Source organism: Falco rusticolus, chromosome 3 (assembly GCF_015220075.1).
Source record: "Falco rusticolus isolate bFalRus1 chromosome 3, bFalRus1.pri, whole genome shotgun sequence".
Lineage (NCBI taxonomy): Eukaryota > Metazoa > Chordata > Aves > Falconiformes > Falconidae > Falco > Falco rusticolus.
Genome location: NC_051189.1, coordinates 114,392,239 through 114,408,465, shown reverse-complemented (window position 1 = coordinate 114,408,465; position 16,227 = coordinate 114,392,239). Strand labels below are relative to the sequence as shown.

Sequence of the window (16,227 nt, the reverse complement as noted above, 5' to 3'; positions counted from 1 at the left end):
CCTGCCTGCGCCCCTGCCCTGGGCTCGGTGGGGGCCAGTGCCGTCCGTCCGTCCGTCCGTCCGTCCGTCCGATTGTCCTGCTGCGGGGCGGGAGGTGGGGGCACAGTCCGGGAAGCAGAGCCAGGTGGTTGGCAGGTGGAGCGGGTTTGAGTGCGGAGTGGGGAAAAAAACAGGGCTTTTCTTCGTCCATTATTATTTTTTTTCCTTTCGTTTCACTTATTTTTTAACTTTTTTTTCCTTTTTCTCCTTTTTTTTTCTTTTTTTTCCTTTTTTTTTCTTTTTTTTAGAAAACAAACAAACGATTCCAATCCCAGTTAAATACAGAACTTGAAAAGTGTTCCAGAAAAAAGTGCTGGCTAAATTACCTCTGAAAAAAAAAAAACACAACACGGAGGGGGGGGAACATGATGAGAAAGGGGCCCGGGGGTGCCCCGTCCCCCCTTGCCACCCCCTCCCCCTTGCCCCGAGGGGCTCCCCCACCTACCCTGTAACAAAACCTCGTTGTCCGGTTGGCACGTCAGCAGACACTACAATGAGGTGACCGTAAAAGTGTCCTCGGGGTGTTGTTGCTCTACCATGGGTCCCAAAAACCCGCTCTTCTGGGTGGGGGCCATGACGGGGTGCCCTTGGGGTGCAAAACTGGGGTACCTGTAGTTGTCCTGCAGCTGCAGCATTGAGTCTCTCGGTACGGGGGAGATGTTCAAGTCATTGATCAAGGGACAAGCGTAGGGTCCTCGGTGGTGAGCCCGGGACATCTCCAAGGGCTCCTTCTCGCCCTTGGAGGGGTGGGTGCCGCTTGGGCTGCTCAAGTGGGGGTTGAGACACGAGGGGTCCGTCCTGCCCATGAAGTCTACCAGCATACTGGCCCCCGCTTTGCCGTCGTACGAGGGGCTACGGGTGCTGGCATTGGGGGAATACCAGTACGGGGGGTTTTTGCAGCTGGGGGAGTCGTAGTGCGGTTGAGGCATGGGGAGATCGCGGCAAGCCAGGTGGGGGGCGTGTGGCAGGGCCCCCCCCTGCATGCTGTGTTTGAGCGAGTCGCAGGCAGGCAGCTTACGGATATTGCCTGCCCGTAGGTCCTCCTTGAAGGCCAAGGTTGGGGAGCAGTTGGGCGAGAAGGCTTTCTGCAAGCTGGCCTCGAAGACAGTCTGCTGCCCGGGGGCTGCCAGCTGGTGCGGGAGGGCAGGGAAGTGCTTGCTCTCCAAATCCGGCTGCCCCAAGCCGGGGGAGTCGCTCTGAAAACCCTGGACGAAGGTCCCGTCTGAGGGGGTGGAGGGGTTCATGGAGTAGGGGCCGGCGTAGTCGCAGGGGTCCCGCTCGCCCACCCCGAAGCCCCGGGACTGGGAGGGCAGAGGGGACATGCTGCTGTCCCCGCTGTAGTAGTCCAAGCCCAGGTCTGTGCTCTCCTGGAAGAGGGGGTTGACCGCCTGCGACTTGGTGGGGAACTTGGTCTTGCCCGTCCCCCTCTCCTTCTTGGAGGCACAAGCCCCCCGGGAACCCCGGGGCTGGCGGGGTCCCGTGCTCCTCTTGGAGGGATACACGGAGGAAGAGGAAGAAGAGGAGGAGAAGTTCAGGTGAGAGGTGTCGAACATGTCCACCTTCTTCCGTCGGCCTCGACCGGGCTTGGAGTTGCTCTGGAAGAGGACGCTCTGGTTCCAGTTGTAGCCCGGGGCGGAAGACGCCTCATTCCAGTCCATCATCAGCTTCTCCAGGCTGGAGAGACTGGACTGGCCCTCGCTGGAGGAGGCCTCGCTGTTGGCGCGCCGGTAGCTGGCCGGCTGGTTGAACTGGGTGCTGTCAGAGGAGGATTCAGAGAAGGTCTCCGAGACCGTCTGCTGCTTGGCTTTCTGTGGGGTGTAGTTGGAGATGTCCAGGATGACGTTGGGCTCGTTGAGGTGGCACTCGAAGCCCGGGTTGTACAGCTGGCTGAAGGCCTCCGAGCTCCAGTCCAACCCACCATAGCCTTGCCGGAAAGCCCACGGTGCGGCGCTGGGGAACTGCCGGCAATTTTCGGGCGAGGGCTGGAAGGAGGCCGAACCCTTGGGCACCATGTAGCCGCCGGGCGAGACGGTGCTGGCGCGGCTATCGCAGCGCAAGGGGGTGTGCGCCGCGCTGGAGAACTGCCCGCCTTGCTCGGCGCTGTTGAAGAAGGCGGCTTTGCCCAGTGGCAGGCTGGGGCCGGCCGTCGGCGGCGCGTAGCCGGCGCTGTGGGCGCTGCTGGGGGAGGACGGGAGGCTGCTGCCGCTGCCATAGGCGAAGCTGCAGTCCTTGCTGTTGGGGCAGTCCTGGGCCGACGGGTACTGCTTCCCCGGTGGGAAGACGCTGGCGGGTGCCACGCTCTGCCCGGTGCCGTAGCTGCCGTACGGGGAGTAGCCGGGGGTGCCGCTGGCCGCCGGGTGAGTCGTGGGCGACCGGGAGACAGCCGAGGGCGGCGCCAGCTTGGGGAAAGCCTCGGCCCCCCGGCACTCCGAGGACCCTTGGGCCACCCCGTAGCCAGCAGCGGCGGCGGCACGGCTGGGTGGGAAGGCGGGCCGGCCCTGCATCGCCGCATGGAAGGCGGCCTCGGTGCCGGGGGTTGCCGCCGCCACCTTGCCACCCCGGGCCGGGTAGGCGGCCAGGCCACGCTGGCCCGGCAGGGCGGCCGGAGGGGCCGTGTAGGCGGCCGCCGACTTGCGGGACTCGGAGCGGGAGGCTGAGAGGGCGAAGTCCAGCAGGTCGGAGGAGTCGTCCGAGTCCAGCAAGGAGCGAAAGTAGCCGGTGAAGAGGCTGTGCCTCTCCGGGCCAGCCTCCGTCTGCGAGGACGGCGCGCTCCCGGCGTAGAAGTTGGCCCGGCTGGAGGAGCCCGACTCCAGCCCTGCGGCGTGGAAAGGTCTCGCCTCGGCCCCTTGGTAGCCACCATTGCGGCCGGCCTGGCCACCAGGGTGGCCATGGTGGGGGGCCCAGGGGCTGCCCTTCTCCCCACCAGCCCACTCAGCAGCGCTGTCGCCGAAGCTCTGCCCAGGGTTGGGCTCGGGGAAGAGCGCCCCGTTCTTGCGGGCCCGTCGCTTTCGCTTGGGTTTGCCCACGGGGTCGGGCTCCGGCCGGCCCCGCTTGCGCGGGTGCACGGGGTCAGCGTGGAGGGCGGCAGGGGCTTTCTTCTTCTTCCCGATGCCCTCGAAGAAATCGCTGAAGGAGCAACGGGCGGCGCGGGCGGCGTGCCCCCCCCCGCGCCCGCCGAAGCCCCCTGCCTTGCCACCGCGCCGGCGGAAGCCCTGGACGCGGTGCAAGAAGTGGGAGATGCTCTGGGTGTCGGGGGCTTGGTGGATGGACTCGGGCTCACTGGGGGTCCAGCAGCGGGGTGGCGAGCAGCGCCCCGAGGACTGGCTCTGCCGGTTGAGGAAGGCCAGCTTGGCCAGCACATCCGAGTAGTCGGCCTTGCTGTCGTTGGTGTCGGCGATGTAGGAGGGCTGGGGCGAGGCCAGCTTCTGCTTCCTCCTCCTCCTCTTCTTCACCTCCGGGGTGGGCTCCTTGGGCTTGGCTTGGCCCAGCAGCAGGTTCTTGGGAGGCCGGCCTCGCTTACGCTTCAGAATGATGGGCATCTCGCCGGGGGGGAAGACCACCACCACGTTGCGCCCGTTGTTCTTCATCTTGAGCAGCGGCGTGGGCTCCATGGAGCTGCTGGCCGCCAGCTCCTTGCCCTCCAGGTTCAGGTTGCTGCTGAGCGATGACACCTTGTAGGTGGTCTTGTTCCTCCTCCCCAGGGACACAGGGATCTTGGCCATCTTCACCACCATCTTCCTCACCCCCCGGCACTTGCTCTTCTTCCCCGTCGCAGGGGGCTTGGGTACCTCGTCGGGGTCCAGGGTGCTGGGGGGCGGTGGTGGGGGGGCCAGCAGCGGTGTGCTGGGCTCCTCGGGCCCAGGAGGCACCTCGGCGGGCAGGGCGAGGGGGGACAAGACGCGGCTCTCGGGGGTGACGTCCGCCCGGCGCCCTCGCCCTGCCCTCCTCCGGCGGCACAGCATCTTTGGCTTGTCTGTCCGGCGCAGGGCATACTTGCGGTGGTCCTCGCCACACCGCCCGGCCCCCCGGCCCCCGCAGGGGCCCCGCTTCACCACGCTGCCCAGGGGACACCCCCCTAGCCGGGGCTGCAGCCCGTGGGGCCGCAGCGGGTCCCCGGCACCCGGCTGCGCCTCCAGCAGCTCCGACACGGGCCCCAGCGTCTGCGGCTCCAGCAGCGAGGGCTCGGCAGGCAGCAGTGGGGGCTCCAGCGCCCCGGGCAGTGGCTCCAGCGTCTGCAGCCCCAGCGGCTCTGCCAACGGCTCCAGTGACTGCAGCTCCAGCGACTCGGACAGGGGCTCCAGCGACTGCAGCTCCAGTGACTCAGAGAGCGGCTCCAGCGACTGCAACCCCAATGGCTCCAGGTTTTGCAGCTCCAGCGACTCCGGCAGCGGCTCCAGGCTCTGCGAATCGAGCAGCTGAGGCTGCGACTCGAGGGACTGGGAATCCAGCAGCCGGGACTGGGAGTCCAGCTCTTGGGCTGGCAGCAACTGGGGCTGCGGCTCCATCGCCTGCGACTCCAGCAGCTGTGTCCCTGGGCACGCCAGGGAGGCCAGTTCGTTAAGGATGTCCGCCTCGGCCAGGTCCGAGTAATCACCGGCATCAGGCTGGGAGCAACCGGCTTCCTCTGCCGGCGCTTTGGAGCTCCCCCCCACACCCCCGCTGTGGCCGGGGGGCTGTGGGGCACTCCCCCCACCGCCATCAGCTTCTCCATCACGGGCCGGGGGCCGTGGGTGCCGCGAAGGCTCGGTTTTGCAGAGCACTCCCCGCTCCTCAGGGCTGCGGATGCTGTTGGCCAGGGAGGGCGAGGAGAAGAAGCTGTACTGGAGGTCACGGTCGGCGGGCAGGAGGCGGCTGTCCTCGTGGCCACCGCCGCCACCACCGCGGAGACTGCCGCAGTCCAAGTGCACCCCGCTGCTCTTGAGGTCCTCGGAGAGGCGGTTGAGGTCCTTCATGATGTCGATGAGCTGCACCACGGGGTGGAGGTTGATGTGCCCGTTGCCGCACTTGCTCCGGAGCAAGGCGAGGATGCTGTCGATGTTGCAGCGGCCCGAGGCCAGCGTCGCGTTGGGGAAGGTTTTAGGCGCCCGATCACAGGCGGCTGCCTCCTCCGCGCTCCCCCCCAGGATCCGGGGCTCGCCGGCACAGCCCAGCAAGTCCTCTGCTGCCTTGGTGCCCCCGTGCAAGCTCTGGCACCGGTCGGCCGGGTCGCCGTGCAGCAGCGAGCCTGCCTGGTGCTCCCGGCTGAGCGTGGGGCACGAGCCCTCAGGGAAGCTCAGCACGCTGCAGGATAAGGCCTTTTCCGCAGGGCAGGCCGGGGGCCGCTGCACCGGGTGTCCCGGTGGGTAGAACTTGGGCTCTCGGACGTAGTCGGGTGAGCCACGCACAACGCTGGTCGTTACCACTGGGCCCGGGGGCTTCACGCGCATCCTGACCTCCTCCTCCCCCGCGTGCCGCTTGGCCGAGCAGTTGCTGACATGGGGGTCAGGGAAGGTGAGACCGGGACCTGCGTGGGGCAGAGAGGGGCACAGTGAGGCTCCAAGGGCACCACCGGCCTGGAGCAGCCGGCAGTGCCTCGCTCCGTCCCCACCGGCCTCAGAGAGAGAGTGCCCACACTCGTCCCCTGGCTGTCGCCCCTGCCCTGTCACCAGCCAGGACCTGGCTGGCACCACAGCAACCTGCCCTCTTGCCCGCCGCAGCGGTGGGGAAATGGGGTCTGGCCCCCTCCCCTACTCAGGGGGGGCTGGACACCCACCCCACAGCAGGACCAGCCCCCGCCTTGCCCCAGCGCGGAGCCACCTCCGGGGGAAGCGGGGTGGCTGGTGCCCGGGGGGTCCGGGCTGCCCCGTCCCCCCCGTGGCGCAGCGCTGGGGGGTCCAGGGGCATCCCGGGGCCGGGGCTGGGACTTACCCTCTGCTTTGCTGCTGCTCCTGCTATTGCACTTGAGCTCTCTGCAAAGGAAGGGGGGCGGAGGGTTAGCCCCGAGCCGGGGGGGGGACCTGGGTGCCCACCGCGCCCACCGCTTCTCGGCAGCGCCGGTCCCTACACGGGCCATACCAGGGGCCGGTCCTCCCGAGCTCCCACAGCCGAGAGGGCAGCGCCCGCCCATCACCCTGGCGTCGGGGCTGCGAGCGGGGCGGGGACGGGGAAAGAGGGGGGGAGGCTGCCTCCGATCTGGGGGACAGAGGGGACAGGTTTACCTCCCCAGCCCCCCCAGCCCGCCCCCCCCCAGCCCCCTCCTTTCCTCCTCAACCCCTCCGGTGGGGCGGGGGGCCCGGGGGGGCGAGGCGGGGGCCCTGCGGCCGCGCTGCCGCTAGGTGTCCCCGGTGAGCCGCGCTCCCGCCGCCCCGGCCCGGCCCCAGCCGCCCCGGGCGGGGGGGCTGCCCGCCGAGGGGGCTCAGCATATTCCGCCCCCCGCCCCACCTCCGGTCCCACCCCACGCACAGCTGCTGCCCCCACCCGATGTGACACTGCCCGGTTGCCAGCAGCCCCCCCCCTCCTCCCGAAACCTCCCTCCCTTCCCCCGCCCCCCGCCCCCCCCCCCCCCCCCCCCCCCCCCGCCGCAACGCTCCTGCCTCAGTTTCCCCTGGCTGGCAATGGGGTGAGGTCTGTGGGGGGGCGTATGGCACCCATGGGTGGGTAAGGGGTGTCTGGCACTCAGCACGGGGCCCACGCACCCACTGCACAGCCCACCCCGCACACCACGGCGGGAGGGCTGCAGGCACCCCTATGCAGCCCCCTCCCCGCCCCGCCAAGCCAAGAGCTTTGCAAAGCCACCAAGCCCCACCCCACCCCCCTCCAGGGATGCTGTGCAGCCCCCCCACCCCCGCCAAAGCAGGGACAGGCAGAGCAGAGCAGCAAGATTTGCTGCCAAGCCCCCGACCCAGTGCAGCCCCCGCTCCCCGCTCCCCATTCCCAGGGCGGGGGTCCCCCCGGGTACCTGGGCCGCGGGTGCTTGCAGTGCAGGTTCACTCTGAAGCTCCTGCCGTCGCCGTCGCTGCCAGGCTGGCGGGGGCCTGAGCCCTGGGCGCGCGGGAACCACTCGGCTGGCGGGCTGGCACCGTTCTCCAGTGCGACGGGCTGGCAGGCGACCGAGCTCCCATCTGCTCAAGCAAGCACAGAGACCCCCGCGTGTCAGCCCGGCAGCCCCCTCCCCAGGGAGCACCCCCTGTCCCCTGGGTGCCCGCAGGGCTGGGCATGCTGTGTGCCCCCTGTTCACGCCTCCCCCCTTGAAGCCACAGCCCACCTGGGGACCCATGCTGTCCCCTCTGCCCCACAGGATGGGGTCCGTCACAGGATGTATGGGGTGGCATTTTGGGGCAGGACACCTCTTTTCCTGCCACTGTGGCCATGCCTTGAGCTGGCAGCTGCCCACCCAAGGCAGGGCATCTCCCCACCAGGCTGCGGGCACGTGTGTGCGTGCGCACAGGGATGTGCGTGTTGCACACATGTGTGCGTGCACCTTTGCCTGCTCTGGCCCCCCACTCCCCTGCATAATGCCAGCGTGCTGGGGGTCCAGGCACGCGCAGCAGCTCCCCACTCAGCACAGGGGTGCACGGTGGAGCCCCCCCAACCCATCGCAGTCCCCCAGTGCCAGCACGTCCGCCTGTTCCCCCCCCAGAGCCGCGTGTGATCCCTGCCTGTTGGCTCCCTCCCCCAGCACACACCCGCAGACACACACACGCAGCCGCTCGGCGTGATCCAGGCTCTTCCCGGCGTCTGGATTAGCGTGACAACTTATCAACAAGGCAGGGAAAGAGAATTCAAACCTGTCAGTCCATCCGCATCCCCCCCCCCCCCCCCCCCCCCCCCCGCCTCTCCCCATCTCCCCCCCAGCCTTTGGGCGCAGCGCTGGCATGGAGGCGATGCGGGCACCTCGCTGGCAAACGCCGTGTTGCCTGCGCGGTGTTGAGTTACACCAAGGGCAATGTGGAGCAGGAAAATATGTGCTAGAAAGACCGGTCTAGTCTCTGATGAAGCTGCTAATGTGCCCGGAGAGCTGTTGGAGGGGAGGCAGGCAGGAAGGAAGCAAACGGGAGGTTTTCCAGAACAGCCGCTGGGAACCGGTCCCCGCCGCACACGCTGCGCATAGCTTGACGGGGAGGACCAGGGTGTCGCGAGGCACAGGCTCCCCCCCTGCTATATCTGTGCCGGGTGTCCCCCCTGCGTGGCCAGGGCGCACGGAGCTGTGGATGCATTGGGAAAACCTGTGGGATGCCCGTGAGGTCCCCAACGGGGTGCATGGCACCCGCCGGAGTGCACCCATGGGTGCCAGAGGTGCTGGGCACGGCCCCCCTGCCCTGCCCTGCCCGTCCAGCCAGCTCTTACCCCACACTGGCCAGTGTCAGGCTCCTGCCCACGGACCCGCTCCCGGCCCCACCAGGGCCACGTGTCCGGTGACAAGGCGGGGGATGCTCCTCACACTGTGCCAGCGCTCCTCCCTCACCCCAGCCGAGCCACCGCCAGCCAGCTGCCCCCCACGGCGGGGACCACCTGCGCCCCCCACCCGGCACCCACTGCAGCCCGCTACGGGGACTGGCGGCACCCACTGTCCCCACATCACCGCCCACCTGCGGCACGGGGCGCAGGATGGGTGCCCGGCTGCGGGCGCTGGGGAGGGGGCTGTGGGGGGGCAGCCGGGCGCGCTGGGATGCTCGCCGCGCCGCCGCGCTCACTTTCACCTCCCTGCTCAGCCCCAGGCAGCGGCCACATGTTTCGCATTAGGCTCTCCGGACTTCGCCATTCCTGGCTTGCTCGCCAGGGGTAGGGCCTTTTTCCTCCTTTTTTTTTTTCCCCCTTCTTTTTTTTTATTTTTTTTTTTAATTTTTTTTTTTCTCCTCACTGGTTACAAAACACCAGCCGAGACCACACAAGCGAAGAGGGATGGAGGGAACGAAATGAGAAGGAGAGATAGATGGGCGCCGCGGGCGGGGGAGAGGCGGCGAGGCCGGGTGCTGCGGCGGGGCCGGGGGGTGTGCGGGGAAGGGGGGGGATGCAGGCGAGATTGCAGTCACCTCCGCTTCCCACCTCCTGACCCCACAGCCCTGCAAAGATAACAGCCCCCGAAGACTGCTGACTCGCCTCGCAGAAATCCAATATCCTCGCCTGGTGAACTAATCGACTACCTGGGCTCGCCACCTCCCCTGCCCGGGCTTAATCCTGCTGCTGCAAAGCTTTAATTAGTTTAACGGTTTCAGGCTTGACAGAGGTTGGCGGTGAGCAGCACGGCCCCCCCTTCCCTGCACCCGGCCAGGCTCCCAGGGGGCTCCCGCTTGGGTGGCAGGGGTGCCACGGGGAGGGAGAGGTGGCACCATGAGGATGCAGGGGGCTGCAGACCCCCCAGGTCCTCCTGAGGCTGCTGGCACCCGGCCCCAACCCCCAGCTCTGCCAGGGGCGGGGGGGGAGGGAGCACGGAAGGGCTCGCTTGGCACCGGCGTGGCGGCAGCTTGCAGCAGAGGGATGGCCCCGCAAGACACGGACGTGGTTTGGTGCCCAGCTCTGAGGCCACCCAGACGTCAGGGTGGGGCCGGAGATGCCACCGGGAGACAGGCAGGCGGCAGGGACCCAGCTGCCACACAGACGGGGACACGCCGGCCCGCTGCCTCCCACCCCGCTGGGCACTGTGCCGAGCTGCCTGTGGCGGCAGAACTGGGAATGGGGGGTCCTCCCCATCACCCCACCACCTCCTGGGACCCTGGGCACTGCAGGGTGCTGGGAAAGGTCAGGATGGCCCTAAATACCCCCTCGTGGGTGCACTGGGGTCTCTGGACACCCCCATCACGCGTGTCCCGCATACACAGCTGTCCCTTGCGTGTGCACAGACACACATGGGACACGGCAGAGGTGACCCCCCTTGCACACGCACACATGATGTGGCATCAGGGGGGTATCCTGCTCCTGCATCCACCCTTGCACAAGCCTGGGGCCGCTGTGGCGGTGCCTCTCCCTTGCACACTTGCACACATACACATGCACATGGTGGGGGCACGGCGGTGGTTTTCCTCCCTTGCATGCACACATCTGCGGGCGCCACGGAGGTGCAGCTCCCTTGCACGTGTACACACACCTGGGGCACCAGGGAGGTGCCTCCCTTGCATGTCCCCCTGCTGCCGCTGTCCCCGCTGTGCCCTGTCCCCTTGCACGCTCCCACACCCCCCTTGCTCACTCACACGCACTCGCCCCCCCTGCCCCATGAGTCCCCCCCGAGCCTGTCCTGCGCCTGCTGACACCAATGGAAAATCCCCTCCAGTGACAGCTTCCTGGCAGGCGCTTTCCGAGGGTTTCCGTGTTCCCCAGCCAGGCCCCCCCCCACCCCCGGCCACCTCCTCACTGAGCCACGTGGGGGGTCGGGCAGGCAGGAGGAACCCCCCGCCTTCGCCCTTGCCATCCCGACCTCTGCACCCCCTCTGCCCAGTTCAGCATCACAGCCCCCACCCCAAACACACAGGTCCTGCTCCCTCCTCTTCCTCCCTGCAAGACGTCACCCTGCCTGCACCCCACGTACCGGGCATCCCCTGCCATGTCCTGCCCTCCTCCGACACAGGGGCACCCAGCAGCACCAGGGCTGGTTTGGGTTCCCAGCTAGAAACCCCCTGCCCTGGTACCACTGGCAGCTCCCAGGGCACCTACCCACCCCGGGGACCCACCGCCCTGCGATGCCACCAGCGCACGCGTTGGGAGCAGGGCAAGTGCTGGGGGTCTGGAGAGGTAGGTGCAGATGGGTGCTGGGGCACAGGGAGCTCACAGGCAGCCTTGACCCCTCCTTCCACTGTCACCCCGCTCCCACCATGGTGTGAACCGGGCTGTCACCATGTCCCCCCACCGCCCTGCCTTCTCTGCCGTGCTTGTAATTAGGAGACAGAGCAGATGGCGCCTGGGTTTCATCTTAGGTAACGGGTCCAGCCAAGCTGCTTGGCCGCCGACTCCCTTCGTGGGGCCGTTGGTCGTCAGAGCAGAGGTTTTTTGGGTTCCCCCCCCCCCCGCCAGGCTGGGATCTGGTGGGGGAACACCCCCCACAATGCAGTGCCGGGATGTGGTGCCACTGCGGGAGGAGACAGAGGTGCCGGAAAAGGCTTGGCTGGCGCATGGGGAAAACACACCTGGGACATGTGGCTGCAAGGGAGTGCTGGGGCTGGGAGCCACCCTTCCATGGCAACCTGTGGTGCCCCAGCCCCCGAGCAGGCTCAAGCACCCACCCTGGCACCAGGGAGGGGGGACAGGGACCACTAGGCTATAAGCAGGGGGTGCTTGCAGGTCTTGGCATCCCCATAACCACCCAGCGCTGCAGCAAAGCAGGGTGGGAAACTCACTGCCAAAGCAGCGCCGAAATCCCGGCTGGCCCTGGCAGCAGGGACCCTGGGGACACTCCTGGGGACAATGCTGAGTCAGGGACACAGCCCTTCTCTTGGGCCTGGCCTCAGGTGTGCTGCTGCCACTGGGGTCTCCTGCAGCACAGCCCCCAGCCTGGCTGGTGGCATCCTCCAGGCCTGGTGGTCCAGGAGCTGGTGGGACCCTTGATGGGTTCAGCCCTCAGCCCTGTAATGTGTCACAGTGCTCTCAAGGTGGGCAGTGGGGGGGGTGTCTGGTCAGGCCCCTATTCCTGCTGTTGCAAGAAACCATCTCCCCTGCAATGACCATCTCCCATGCAACAACCATCTCCCCTACAACAACCGCTGCCTCCACAACATCCATCGCCCCTGCACCAACCATCTCCCTGGCACCAACCATCTCCCCTGAACCAACCATCTCCCCTACAACCGCTGCCTCTTCAACAACCATCTCCCCTGCAAAAAACATCTCCCTTGCAACAACTATCTCCCCCCCAAGAAACCATCTCCCCTGCAACAACCATCTCCCCTGCAAGAGCCATCCCCCCTGCAACCACCACCTCCCCTGCAATGGCCATCTCCCCTGCAAGAGCCGTTTCCCCTGCAACCACCATCTCCCCTGCAACGACCATTTTCCCCTGCGACCTCCCCTTGCAAGAAACCATTTCCCAGTGCAAGGACCCTCCCCTCCTACACCACAGACTTGGGTGGCCACAGCCTCCGCGCAGGGCGCATGCTGCCCTCCATGCCCAGGTGCCCCCAGCCCCAGCGGCATCACCCAGCGCAGATGCAGCCCCCTCTCACACCCCAACCCCCTTGGCCCCAGAGGGGTCTGACCCCCCTCCCTGGCTGGGGGGGGGGCAGGAGGCAGCGGTGGGGTCGGTGGGGGGGGCGGGGGAGGTTGGGCCGTGAAACCGCTCGACAGATGGACTGCAGAGACTGTGGCACCTCGGCCGGCTGGAGCCCAGAGCCGCAGTTCAGAGCTAGCAGGGAAACGGGCTAAATTTAGCTGCTTTCCTCGGTGCCAGCTTTGCTCCCCCGCCCCGTCGAGCCGGCGCAGGAGGCGAGCAGCCAGCCTGGCCCCCTCCTCTGCCCCTTCTCTGCTGGGGGGACACACAACATACCAGCACCCACCCCTCGGGGTGCCAGCTCGGGGTGCCAGGGGCTCCCGGGGGTGCCGGGGTATTTTGGCACGCACACCTCCGTGCGATGGCTGTTCCCGGTGCTGCCAGGGGGTGCTTCGCCCCAGCGTGGTGAGTGCGCTGCCGAGGCCCCCCCATGAGCCAGCAGGCCTGAGGCTGCGCAGACGGCCGCGGCCCCCCTCTCCGGGCTCCCTGTTATAGCCACAGCATGAGTCACAGCCCCGGTGTGTCCCTGCCCAGTGCCGGCCATGCCGGGTCATGTAACACCCGCAGCCGCGCCGGCGCGCAGGGGAACTCCATCCCCTGCCCACGCCACCCCCTGCCCGCAGCCCACGGCACCCAGGGCAGCTCTTCAGCCCCCCCAGACCCTGCTGGGGGACTCCTGGGGACACACACGGAGGTGATGCGCTGCTCCCCCGGTCCCCAGCCGGCTGCAAGGCCGCGGTGCGCTGCGGGTTAACGCCAAGCGGGGCCGGGATCCTGCGAGGCCAGTAACATTTGGAAGGCGCCAGATGGACGCGTGCCAGTGCCGAAGGCTCGCTTGGCACAGCCATGCTCCCCCGGCGCTGGGGCTGGGGGGCTGCCCAGAGCAGCAAAGGGGCGCCCGCTGGGATGCAGGGATGCCGACCATGTGCCCACCGGGGTCCTGGACCACCCAGCACCCACCCACATCAGGCACTACCATGGCCCCACTCGCTTGCAGTTCCACCGAGGGTAATGGTGGCAGCGGGGATCCGGAGCAACACCACTGCACCCCTTCGGTGCGGACACCACGCCGGGGTGGCCAGGTGGGGACCGGGGGTCTGAGCAGGGGGAGAGCAGCCAGTTGCCTCCCTTGGCCAATTTTAGAAACTGGCTAGACAAGAAAAGCAGAATGGGCCGGGCAGGATTAAGGGCCGGGCTGGTGTCAGGGTGGTTTTTTTTTTTTCTTTCCTTTTTTTTTTTTTTTTTATTTTTTTTTTTTTTTTACTGTGGGAGGCACACATGAGTTGAGCGGAAACTCCTGGCTGCGGATCCTGTTTCCTGGGAGATGCAGTGCAGTGCAGGGCCGGCTGGGGCCGAGCTGGGGTGTGGGAGCCACTGGGGACGATTCCAGCACTGGCATGCGAGGGCATGGGTGCAGGGAGGGGGGCAGCCCCACGGAGTGGGGCACACCAGCAGCCTGGCACCCCACACACAGGTGGGCATGGAGGGGATGCACCCACCAACACATATGGGTACAGGGGTGCATGTGCATGGGGCTGCACGTGTACAAGACGGCTGCGCACACGTCGGTGTGTGCACAGGTACATGCATGGCAGGAGGATCATGCACCCGCAGGTGCACCCATGAGGAAGACTGTGCACACATGGGTGCACCCTTCCAGACAAGCACAGGTACAGGTGCATGTGTACCCCTACATGGGTGCTGATGCACGCACGGGTACAGGAACAGGCACAGGCACTGGTGTGCACGCAGATGGGTGCACATGTGGGTGCACACACGTGTGTACACATACAGATGTGCCAGCATGTGGATGTGCAGCACCCGCCTCCCATGCACACACAGGATCACATCCGGTGTGCAACGCAGCGACAAGCACCACCGTGGTCCTGCACCCTCCCACCCACACAGCACTGGCAGCACCCATGGGCTCCCACAGTGCGGGGACCACTCAGGCCCCTGAGATGGCCAGGCCAGAACCGCGGACCCCCGTCCCACACGCTGGCAGCGGCAGAAGCAGGAGCCCATTGACAGCTCCTGCCAGGGGCCATGCTGGGTTTTGCCTCCATCAGACTGGGTGACCCCAAAACGCAAGTCACCCTTCGCCCTTTGCGAGGCTGTGGTGGCCCTCAAAAAGCTGGAGGTGTGGGGAATGTGCAAGCCCAGGGAAAGCACCCGGGGTTCGGCCGCGATATGCAGCGGGGGCATAGGTATGTGGGGGGAAACTGAGGCAGGGAGCAGGGCAGGCGGTGCCCGGGGTGCGGATGGAAACAGGGAGCTGCAGCCAACTCTCCCAGAGGACCCAGACATCCTGCGCCACCCCAGCCCCCTGCTCCGCTCCCACCCAGCTGCCCTCCCAGCTCCAGTTACAGCGGCTGGGCCAGGCTGTGGCATGGCGTGTCCCGGGGACGGGGGATCAGGGCACCCAGCTCCCCCTGCACCCAACCACGACCCACCGGCATCACTGACCCAGCCACGGGGGAGCCTCAGAGCACGCACACCTATAGATACACACCTATCCCCCCCCCGCCCCACCTCGCCGGGGAGCTTTCCATTAAAATTGCAAGAACACAACTTGCCGGCAGAGCCCCGGCACGGATCGTACACAGCCTGTCACTCACACATCACTTTGTAGATGCCCATAAATTGCTTCATTACCTCTTCTAATTGAGGAGAACGCAGCTGCTGTGGGGCGGTGACAGAGCGCCTTCCCTTTGAAGGATGCCTCGCTCTCCAAAGACGGGTCCGGCAGAGCCGCAGAGCCCCACCAACATCCCAATAATAATAATAATAATAGTAATAATAACGATAATAACAGTATCCAAGCAAAATCCCTTGGCAAAGGGCAGCAGGAATCATGCGTGCTAGAGCCCACTTGCAGGAGGGGGATGAGGTGCTTGGCAGGCCCTGCACCGGTGGGGAAACTGAGGCACAAGGGACGTTGCACCACGCATGGGGAGAGGGCAGGGATGCAAAGCCCTGTGTTGCACCAGGACCCTGTGGGGGACCATGGTGGTGACAGCGTTTAGGGTCAACCCCACATTCAGGGGGGCAGAGGATGGAGCATCTCCCTGGCCCATAGTGAGGATCTGGGGGGTGAGGGGGTCCACAGGGCACAGCGCTGCCAAAACTCCCTGGGGAACTTCCCACCCTGGTCAGGGGCTACATCCTCCCAGCTTCGCCGGCACGAAGCCAGGGGTGCCTGCCACCCTCCCACGTCCCTGTCCCTTGCGCCCCGTCCCCACATGGGCCCCCCGGCTTTGTCTGGCAGGCGGCGAGCGGCTGCGGCTGGGCTCGGTCCCCTTGCAGGATACTGCAGAAGGATTTACTGTATTGCAGCTTGTGCTGGCTGCAGCCCAGCGCACAATAGATTAGCTGTAGCCCAGGGCAGCACGTTGCGGGGGGAAGGAAGGTGGGATTCATTCGGATGCAGATTGCAGGGCATTTGCTGCAGTATACTGCAGGATCCGGCCACTCACTCGGGACCCCCCATCATCCCACTCCAGCCCTGGCAGAGGGGCTTCGAGGGGCTCATGCATCCCCTCCTTGTCCCCACGCCGTCACCCCTGCCAAATTTTATGGTCTGGATGTTTGCTATGGCCATGGGTGCCCATGCAGGCTGGGGGACACCCCACTTGTCCCCCATCCCTGTTCCAGGGGTCCGGAGGGGCTGCAGTCCCCAACAGCACCCGTGTGCTGCTGGGGATGCCGGGGCCCCCCTCACCGGGTGCGACGGCACAAAGCTGGTGCAGGGAGGAAGCCGGGGACTGCAAGCAGCACTAATTGATCGCAATTAATTCAGCTCCTACCTCCCCGGGTGGCAGGGAGAGATGCTGAGACACAAACCCAGCCCACAGAGCTCCCCAAACAGGCTCCACTCTCCCCCGTGCCCACTCCTTCCCCCAGCATGGGCACCCAGGCTTAGGGGAGCCACACCGCCTGTCCCGGGGGATGCGGGGGGGTTCTGGTGGGTGCCCAGCTCCTGCTGCTGCCCCAGAGGTGTGGGGTGCCCATGCATG

At 66.6% G+C, this 16,227-nt stretch overlaps 1 protein-coding gene across 3 annotated transcripts in view; it reads right to left on the bottom strand.

Annotated features, from left to right (window-relative positions):
• Window positions 1–277: 277 nt before the first annotated feature.
• Window positions 278–16,227, bottom strand: part of AHDC1 (AT-hook DNA binding motif containing 1) — a 50,524-nt gene continuing 34,574 nt past the window's right edge. For 2 of the 3 annotated variants that reach the window (XM_037381496.1, XM_037381495.1), the window contains exons 2-5: window positions 6,977–7,139; window positions 5,947–5,987; window positions 485–5,542; window positions 278–367 (exon numbers count right to left, since the gene is read on the bottom strand). In XM_037381496.1, coding sequence (XP_037237393.1) covers window positions 528–5,542; window positions 5,947–5,987; window positions 6,977–7,139 — 5,219 coding nt within the window. In that variant the 3' untranslated portion in view covers window positions 278–367; window positions 485–527. Of the gene's footprint in view, window positions 368–484; window positions 5,543–5,946; window positions 5,988–6,093; window positions 6,211–6,976; window positions 7,140–16,227 lie in introns of those variants that run through there. The other variant, XM_037381497.1, reaches the window with a different exon arrangement.